Source organism: Carcharodon carcharias, chromosome 12, assembly GCF_017639515.1.
Source record: "Carcharodon carcharias isolate sCarCar2 chromosome 12, sCarCar2.pri, whole genome shotgun sequence".
NCBI lineage: Eukaryota > Metazoa > Chordata > Chondrichthyes > Lamniformes > Lamnidae > Carcharodon > Carcharodon carcharias.
Window position 1 is genome coordinate 90,054,449 of NC_054478.1, and position 10,580 is coordinate 90,065,028.

General features: G+C 38.1%; 1 protein-coding gene across 2 annotated transcripts in view; it reads left to right on the top strand.

Moving 5' to 3' along the window:
• Positions 1 to 10,136, top strand: part of itprid2 (ITPR interacting domain containing 2) — a 318,082-nt gene extending 307,946 nt beyond the window's left edge. For both annotated transcript variants that reach the window (XM_041200974.1, XM_041200976.1), the window contains exons 17-19: positions 427 to 897; positions 7,585 to 7,700; positions 9,131 to 10,136. In XM_041200974.1, coding sequence (XP_041056908.1) covers positions 427 to 897; positions 7,585 to 7,695 — 582 coding nt within the window. In that variant the 3' untranslated portion in view covers positions 7,696 to 7,700; positions 9,131 to 10,136. The remainder of the gene's footprint in view (positions 1 to 426; positions 898 to 7,584; positions 7,701 to 9,130) is intronic.
• Positions 10,137 to 10,580: the final 444 nt, after the last annotated feature.

A 10,580-nucleotide genomic window follows, 5' to 3' on the forward strand; every position in this document is an offset into this window, starting at 1 on the left:
GAGAAAAATTCTAATAGGGCCATAAACCAAAATGGTAAATAGAATACAGAAGACTCATTTCCTGCTTTACAACAAATTCTTGATGGTCTTAACAGTCGGAAGCTTTAGTTTACTTTGTTGTAAAGTAATAAATTAAAGGTGTAGCTATAACGATTGGCATTTTAGGGCAAATAATGTGCTGCAAACATATTTCCTAGTTAGTAGACTAGGAACATCTATCATTTTAAGAGTTTTTAAACAATTGATATTTATTTTCCATTTATCCAGATTAACATTTGTATTTCATTACCTGGTACTGAATGACACAGGTTAAACAGAATGAAAATAAAATTGTGCATCAAGCAAGCTGTTGAGAGGAAGAACATTTCATTATTTTAATTACAACACCCTATTACTGGTTTATTATTAATTTTTGTTTAAATCTAGGTGACTGAGCTTTTGAGGGAGCAGTCTTACCTTCGATCTGAACTAGGGTTCTCTGAACCTTCAGGAGATGAGTGTGAGTACCCACAATCCTACTCTACACCTTACACCAACTTGGAGTCAACTTCACGCTGTTCTAGCCCAGGCCGGATGTCTAGGTATTCAAGCTCTTTGGGTCATGGTCATCAAGGTGTACCAAGCACTACTGTACAGTATGGAAAACCGGCAAACCTAGCTACCTCATCATCGCAAACCAAACAGGTATATCGTTCTTCAGTTATGCTGACTCCCTCAACGCCTGCCCGAGTTGAACAGGGAGAGCAGTTTACAGAAGACCGATGTTCACCAGGAGTTGAGGTCCTGAAATCGGTCGGCGAAAAGTCTGAACTGAAAGGAGCTACAGCAGCGCCTATTGCTAAGGAAGCAAGAAGCAATATCGTGGACCATCCAGAATTCCAGAATGTTCTACAAGAGGTTAGTGATTATACGTATGAGAACCTGCTGGTGTACTTGAAGGCTGTAACAACCTGTTCCCTAAAGCTTGGAGAGGTTCCACTTCTTGTAAGCCAATGATCACCTTTGTAAGCAATGGGACAGTAGTTTACCTTGCAGCTTAAAAACCTCATGTTTTAACTGTCCCCTGGAACAGTATGCATTTCTGAACTGAAAACCATTTCAGTGAGGGAGTAACAACTAGAAAGTGCTTAATGGATGAAAACGAGGAGAGTGTGCCAATTAATAACCAAAGTGCAGCATAGTCAAGGTCGACTGGTGACAGAGGAGGAGAGCACCGAAATTTGGGCTGAGGCCTAAATAGGTCAACTATAAATATGAGGTAACAGTAAACCCCAGTCTCGCAAAAGATGGATAAAGAGATTCCAGCAGGTGGAATTTTATAACTGTCAGTTTTATAATGTGGCCAAAATGCATATTCTGGGATAACAGAACAGGCTGAATCGGAATTCAGTGAAGAATATGGGGTTGAAAGTAATCACCTAACATAAGTGGCGGGGAAAGTAAATGGTTTAAAAATAACCATCAAAGTTTTTTACATTTTATTAATATTTATGTATTTAAAAATAAAAGGTAGCTCTCATCTTCATACTAACTTAGCATATTAGAAATGCGAGATGGTGGTGATTCAGGACTAATATGAAGAATCTAGTGCTCCCAGTTTCCCCCAGTGTCCTGAATATGGAACTGAAGGCACATATAAAATGGTTCTTCAAAGTTTTCAAAGTCAGTGATGCCAGATTAAGGAAAGTTCCTTAAAAATATGACACAATGCAGGTGTCACCAGGGGAAGATACAATTAACAATGAAAGTCCCATTGGGACTGCTGGCATATAATTTTTCAGTACATTGGGCATACCGAATTTAATAATATATGGATATTTAATATGTATGACGTAGCAGATAATTATTTGAAAATTTAAATTTGTGACTTGTCCAAATCTGTTTGCATTTGGGGATAAAGTCAAAAAGTTTAAATCATGTTAATAAATTGTTGAGATGGAGGACAAAGCAAAACAACAAGGGAAATTTGTCTGTTTTGAATGGAAGTAGCAGGATATATAAAAGATATGTTAAATGCAAGGATGTGAGACTTGCCCCAGTATTTGGGAAAATGTTAGTTGAACTTGAAGTTAAAATATAGATCTAGTATGGTTTGATTGCCATTACTTTTGGGCAAATAGCTAGTAGCAGAGGTGTACCACATTAATATGCATCCCAGCATAATAGATATGTTTATTCCTGGTTTGGCTGGTTAATTTTCAGCCCCAACAATATAGCTGGTTTGGAGAGGGAGCAGATTGGTGAAAGAAAAATTCACCGGCAATCTAATTTTCTGCAGAGCCCTGTGGCAAGTGTATCAAGTAAGAAATGACATGCAAAAACTAGAATGGGACCTGAACTTAACAATCTGTGAATGTGGAGACACAATGGTCACCAACTGAATCAGACTAATGCTAGACTTCAATAAGATTCATAATTCTTAAACATCTTTGTCAGAATTCAACTGACGGTTGAAATTCAGCCAATTTTATACTTAAAAGGCATTAGTATTCCATTGTATTGTTGAGTTGAATTTAAAGGTTGTAAATGAACTCTGCATGTAAATGATATTAAAGTTGGACCATTGTCCAGCAGAAATAGCAAATCCAGCAAATCCAGTGTTTAACTTAAACAACAGATTATTGGCTAAATACTGCTAGTTACTCCCATAGATAATTTCTCTTGTCTTGAATAACATTTTTACAAACTTGACACTTTAATCTTCATTTACGGATTTCCTCTGTGAAGGCCTATGAACATTCATTTATGTAGCACAGGCAAACCGGGTCGGGGTGAAAGCATTTGCCTCTGCTCTACAGATGGGGATCTGTACTGAATAGAACTTGTGAGGAAAACTTAGGCCAATTCTACTTTTACCAGATTGACCATCTTTATTTTATAAATTTCGATTCACGAGAGGTTTTGTTTTTTGGCCGACGTCGATCTAGAAAGCCTGGGCTCCATATCGCTATCCAAAATAACTATTTATAGGATTCCAGCAACAAACAGCCCTTACGAACAAAGATTTAAAAAGTCAAGTTTGTAAAACATTTAATCACTGAGTTATCGTCTTATCAAAGAACTAATAAATCCAGTTATTGAAAATTTTCTAGAATACAGTTTATGAATATTTATCACATTACCAGATGCCAGGTGTGAATAAACTTGCACTAATTAGAAACTAGGTTTAGATTTGAAAATCCAGTATGCCCAGTAACAAACTCTTTCAGTCATACAATATAATTTTTCTAAACCTGGTGTCAAACTGATAATGAATTTGTATTCCATAAAAGGAAACTATATTTGCTGAAAGTGGATTTTTCCAGTGTTAACTTTGTCCTCCAATATTTAAGAAAGAAACTTCTTTTAAATGTGTTGGAGTTCAGCCAGTCACAAGATTATTATTTAATGTTACAATGCTTTTCCTGAATTAGCTCTTGATTACTTTGAGCTGGTGGTTTTGTCCTATTTTCTTGGCTAATCTTGAAGTTATGATTAAGGGTTACCTTTCTTCTGTACCATTTATATCTTGTATACTTTATAAAATGCTCCTCCCCTCCACCCTCAGTTGCCTTCATTTAAGGGTAGAGAATCCTTGCTTCTCTAAACTACGCTCGTATTGGCTAGAGGTCATTCTCATGGCCCTTCTTCATATTGCCTCCAAGGCATGAATAGTACCTTTGTGACCTAGTGATCAAAATTGGACACAGTGTTCAAGATGTCATTTGATTTGGCTGAAGTCCCATACAAATTTAATATTGGTGCTACCGTTCCTTGACCTGCTAAAAAGAAAATCTGTTATGACCCTTAGATTTCTTACAACCTTACCTTTTAGCTATCTCTACACTGTTAATGAATTTCTAAATATTTAATATTAGGAGCATTAATATTTAAATCCATTGATTGAGAGATCATATTTGCTTAAAGAAGGGCCTTCATTAACTGAAGATGGCCATCCTAAAATTCGGAAACAATTGTTAGTGACACAACCTCTTATCACTGGCCCGTCTTATGATTAGTTTTTGGTTCATTAGCATTTTAAGACAAAGCTTCAGAAAATTGGCATTTATTTAAATATGCTGCAGTAATATGTTGACAGCCTTTCAGCAACATACCTCACTCACAAAGTAAACAGTGCAGCACATTCTGAATCTCCTGATCATTAATAGTGTTGCTTTATAGGGACAGAAGAGTGTGAGCAAAGTGAAACAAACTAAGTTTTGTTACTTCTCCATTTTCCACTTCCCAAGTGCCTCCAATAGGATCCTAATGTTTAAGTACAAGAGGTTGAATGTTGAATTTCAAATTTGTGTGACATATTGAAATGTAGTGCTGTCAGTTCTTAGATTGACTGCAAATCTCCCACACAAACATTTAAAAATTGTGTTAAATTAATTGACTGAAGAAAATCTTTGCCCAGAGAGATTGCAGTTCTTCACTTTTACTTTTAATAATTGCTGTAATAAACAATTATATATTTCTGGCAGACATATGGAGATAATGTTTCCATATTTTAATTATCTTAAAACATTATAAAGAAATTATGTGAAGTATTTAGTAAAATTGAACCAGGCTTCATTTCTCCAAGTATTAACCATTTGGGGCTGAATTTTCAGGACCTGCTGGGGGCAGGACGGAGGCAGCAAAGGGATAAAAGTAACGGTGCCAGTTGGTGTGCTGGTTTCCTGACACTGTCTAGGGGAGAGTGGGTAGTAAGTGCTTGGGAACTTCAGGGAGTTGTCGCTGTCCTGGCTTTGCGGGGCCACAAGAGGAGGGAGTAAGGCTGCCAAACAGAACTGGGAAGTAGTGAGGTGGTGACCTGCTCACAAGCAAGGCTGCAGCTGGCAATGGGAACACAACTGACAGATTTTGCACCCAGTAGCAATGAGTAGCAACACCTTCTGTTCAAAAGGCAGAGCACTGAGTGTCATGAGAGCAGAGGAGAGGACGAGGGGCAGGAAGGACATGGAGGACATACCTTCAGCAGCAGAGCTACCTAGAGATGACCAAGTAACAACGCCAGAGGCGACTGTGACTCTGCAGGTAGATGGTCACAGATTTCCACCCTTATTGCGGAAGACCTCAGACCTCCGGCACTGCTCACCATGGCCATGGAAGTCACCTTGGCCTTCAACATCTTTGCTTCTGGCTCCTTCCAAGGATCAGCTGCAGTCCTTGATGGCATCTTGCTAACAATAGCACACCATTGCATCTCGAGGGTCGCTGATGTTCTCCTTGCTAGAGTTGGACAGTACATTCAGTACATTCTAACTCTTGAGTTGGGGATTTTTTTTTTTTGAAGGGTCCCAGGGAGCAGAGCAATTGCCCATCATAAGTTCAAACTTCCAGGGAAATTCCCACAGAGTTGGTGCATCAAGACTTCCATGGGGCCTTCACGCACATCTTGGGGTGTGACTGGCCTACAACAATCTGGGCCATATGTTCATGAGTATTTTTAACATTTTTGATGAATTAAAAGTACTTTGGTTTTAAGATCATGCTAGAACATCAGTTTGTTCTCAATCTGTTTGAGTACTACATATTTTTAAAAGCACTATAGAATGGCAAAAAAAACCTAAAAGACTTTTAATGAGGGCAAGTTACACCCATGAAGGTTCAAGTCCTGGAAAATCATGGGAAAAGATTCCTTTGACCATGAAAATTATAGTAAATTGTGAGGTGAGAATGACTGCCCTTGACAACAAGTCAACAATTGACCAAGTGTGGCATCAAGGATCCCTAGGAAAACTTGAAGTCAGTGGGAATGGCAGGGAATACACTCTGCTAGTTCCAATTAGAACAAAGGAAGATGGTTGTGAATGTTGGAGGCCAAACATCTCAATCCCAGGACATGTCTGCAGTTCCTCAGGTTAAGCCCACCCATTTTCAGCTGCTTCATCGATGACCTCTCTTCCATCATGAGGTCAGAAGTGGGGATGCTCACAGATTATTGCAGTGTTCTGCACCGTTTGTGACTCCCCGGACATTGAAGCAGCCCATGTCCAAATGCAACAAGACTTGGACAATATCCAGTCTTGAGCTAACAGGTGGCAACTCACATTCGCATCATAAACGTGCCAAGCAATGCCCATCTCCAACAAGGGAGAATCTAAACTTCTCCTCTGGATATCCAATGGTATGACCATCACTGAATCTTACACTATCAACATTCTGGGGATTACCATTGATCAGAAACTCCTGGACCAGGTATATAAATGACTCAAGAGCAGGTCAGAGGCTGGGAATTCTGTGGAGAATAATTCATCACCTAATTCCCCAAAACTTGTCTACCATCTACAAGGCACAAGTCAGGAGTGATTGAATACTCTCCACTTGCCTGGATGAGTGCAGCTCCAACAACACTCAAGAAGCTTGACGCCATCCAGGACAAAGCAGCCCACTTTATTAACCATGTTAATCACTCTCTCCACCACCAGCGCACATTGATAGAAGTGTGTACTATCTACAAGATGCCAACACTCTCTTGACAGCACCTTCCTAACCTGCGACCTTCAGCATGCAGAAGGACAAGGGCTGTAGATGTATGGAAACACCACCACCTACAAGTTCCACTCCAAGCCACACACCATCCTGACTTATTTTCATTCTTCCATTGTCACTGGGTCAAAATCCTGGAGCCCCCTTCCTAACAGCACTATGGGTGTACCCATATGGATTGCAGTGGCTCATGAAGGTGGCTTGCCACCTTCTTCTCCAGGGCAATTAAGGAGGGGCAATAAATGCTGGCCTTGCCAGTAACACTTTCTTTTAAACCATCAGGTAACAGAGGTTGGTTTACAAATTACTAAGAGGTGTTTGACTGTATTCAAAACTAAAAAAAGCTTCAAAAACATTTTTTTGATCCTCTCCACATCTACGAGACTGCCTACTTTCTAATTTCTTTTCTTTTTTGTGGTTATTTTGATTCTAGCTGACTGCCTAGATAATTGGTTGATTGTACCTGGTTCTTCTTCCACCTGCTGTCCATGCTTTACTGTGCACAGGAATCCGAAACTTCCCATGCAAGCCTTGTACAATTTGGCTTCTTTAAGTTATGGTGTGTGTGTGGCTTTGCAAAAGATTTAAAGAGCCTGTGTACTTAAACAAACTGGCCTTGAACCACAAAGAGGGTCCATTGCTTACTGGGATTCTGACCATGAATGTTTCCTTGTAGTCACTTTATTATCTGTGGCTTGTTATTTGAGCTTTCTTGCTGTGAATAAAAGACTAAGATTGAGCCGCCTTTTATGAATTTGCTAATTCCTTTCTTGCTGAGCCAAGATATAGGTCTTTATAATTAAGTAGTGTTCTGTTAAATGCCGTGTATTCCTGTACTAATCTCAACTGCATTGCTATAGCATGGATTCTGCAAAATGCTTGACGTAGCCTAGCCATTGTTTTGCCTTCTAGCAGCTGTCTAGCAGTCTGAAGAATAATATTGCTAGAGACTTGGGAGCAGTCACCTATATATATTTACACACAGGAGCCACAAGGTTTTTTGATACCTAGTTTGGGAAAAAACTGGAGGGTTTTCAGAAATCCCTCCTGCTTAGTGCCAGTTGGCAGCATGTTGTGACACAGAGATTTTATTTTTGTCCCCAACAGATAAAAGAATCACTTGCTGGAGAAATAAAGCGAGAAATTATGGACGGGCTTCTAGCTGCGATATCTCCAACCGGTAGCTCTGCTGTTGGGCAAAGGGAAGAGTTCTCGTAACTCCAGTGAGTAACCATTGCTAACTCAAGCCATCGTGCTGATAAAGAAGGAGCACATCTGGTTTTAAGTGTTTTCTTTTCTGAAGTCTGGCCTTCCTCTGTTATTTGAAGTTCTGTAAAACCAACTAGAAAGCGTTTTTATCAGATCCCTTTATGTTTCTCTTTCATTCCTAAAATCCCTTAATTGCCTAGATTTGTTTGCTATTATTTTAAGATTCTCTTTGTTTTAGTCTGTGAGCACTTTCATTAGCAACCATCTACCTTGAACAACTTACTGTGTATTGATTTTAAAAAAGAAACCTAAAGATGAAATAACCATTCTGAGGACTTGGATGATAACATTGCCTTCGGGCTGATTTTAGTGCGGCTAAACTGAGATACAAAATGTGGCAGGTCACACTATTTTTTAATATGTCTGAGAATTGGGGACATTGTAAAAGGTCCCTTAGTCACTATTTTCTGATTTTTTTTGTGTGTAACGTTGAAGTATTGAAGACTGTTTCTAAGGTGTTTTGTTTTATTTCTGCTGAACGATGCTGTCTACTTGCTTGAAGGTTCTAAATGTATGGGGAAATTCTCATTTGTTTGTAATCTGATGTATTCGACAGAAGAACAGCTTTTTATACTGTAACCCCAGTATATTAATTACAGTCAACATGCAGGCAAACACTTCCAGGTTTATCCTAAAGGGATTTCTCTTTGTGATTGGTGCCTAGTGAGAAATTCCCATTGGTTTATAACCATGTACTTTGAAATAAATCAATCAAGATATTTCAAGTTACTGTTGTATGAAGTACTACAGAGGTGTGACTGAGAGCTAACAATGGATTCTTTATTTTCTTCATAGTTTTTTGCTCCCTGACTGTGTCCAGCAGTAAAAAATTAGAGGCAGCCAGGGAGAAAAGGGCTTTGAAAAGGATTAATTACAGGGAAAAGGAGTTCAAAAGTTGCTTAAAGTGAAGCAAAACAGTCCACTGAACTATGGCAATATAACGTTTTGATTATTTTTATACTATGCAAGTTACACTGATGGAAAGAAGTGAACACGATCATAACTGTTGATGTTGTACCTGGTGGGAAATAAAGCAGCGTAATGATTCATTTGAAGTCAAGTGTTCACTTGGTCTACTTTCCGAGTGATTGAAAAAATGTGCGTGAAATACACAAGTATCTGGTGTAGATCACAAAATGATGCTCTCGACCTAGCTTATAATATTGATCAAGTAGATATGTCAATGTGAGTGAACTCCCATTAAAGTAAGACTTGTTAAGGGAGTAATCAATGCCACTGAACCCAAGAAAGTGTATATAAGTAGGCTCAAATAGTTATAAACAGTTCCTTGAATAAGGTGCAGAACCAATTTTATTTATTGATTGCCTGACCATACCCCATTTCATTTTCCACTTGAATTTAATCTGTTTTTATTTCCTTTCAGTGTTTTCAAGGAGAAATTTCCTGGTTGTGGCCTGGTTTCAAAAGAAGCTGTCTTCAACACAGCCAAAAACACACTTCACTTTTGCTACTTGGAATACTGGCTTCTAACCGCTCATGTTGGTGAAACATACCTAGCAGATGCATTCGACTTAGATATGCGGTGCTTCAGGAGATGCTATTGCTGCTGAGATGGGTTGCTTTTATCTAGTCAAATTTCAGAACAGCTCCTTATATGCAAATCCTAAACTGTACTTTGTGTATTTGATTAAGTGCTTCACCTAGCTAAAATTGTTTTAAAAGCGGTTAACTCAAATGTAATAGGTGTAACATGTAAAGGACTTAAATTTATTCTAATATTTGTTAGTGTCTTGCTGTTAGATATTTACCTCTAGTAAGGTTAAAACTTGAAATTCCACTTTTAGTTAAAGATTAAGCCAATTACATGTGCTGTAACACTAGTGTGGAAATTTGTTTATCATTTCCTTCTTGAAGCACTGACCTCTATGAGGTATTCCCTGTGCAATAACTGTTTTACGTGGCAAACTTGAATTGACAAATGTATCTTTACTACTGTTTGTAATCACATCACCCTTAATATCTGTGAAACATTCAGTCTACTACATTTTAGCTTGAGAAAAAAAAACTTTTGTCATTAGGTTTTAAAAAAGGAGGTTAGAAGGCATCTATCTGAGTGCTACAAACTGGTTTAAGGGTGGTCTTACACTGTATTTTATAAGCTTTAAGTATTTAATTAATTTGATAATCTTGAATTTATTTGTAATTTTGAATGGGTGCAGTAACAGGGTTGGGGTGCAAGAATACTTAAGTGCCTAAAGCTTTTTTCTAATTTGTACTTGATACATTATACTATCGTACATGTATTTACTAAAAGTGTGTGATGGTTCTTGTTTATGGAATGTATGCTAATGGAAATTGTATAAGAGTTTAACTTGGGATGCATGTGGAATGTATTGAAATCACTAATAAATATTTATTTTAAATATAAATGACTATTTCTGAGCTTTTGTAAAATCTATTTTCTAATCAATGTAATTTGCACTTGGTGAGTAAGGAAGGAGATGAAAGAGAGAGAATGAGGTTGGCAGAGAAGGAAAAAAGAGCAGGAAAGCAGGTAAGGGAGACAAAAAACAGGTAACTATAGACCAGTTAGCTTAACATCCATTATTGGAAAAATGTTAGTGTCTGTTGTAAAGGATGTTATAGAAAAGCATTTAGAAATGCACAATATAATCAAGCAGAGTCAGCGTGGCTTTATGAAGGGGAAAACATGTCTGACACATTTATTACAATTCTTTGAGGAAGTAACAAGCAGGATAGATAAAGGGGAACCAATAGATGTAATATACTTGGATTTCCAAAAGGCGTATGAGAAGGTATCGCACATAAGGCTACTTAATAAGATAAGAGCCCATAGTGTTGGGGTAGTATAT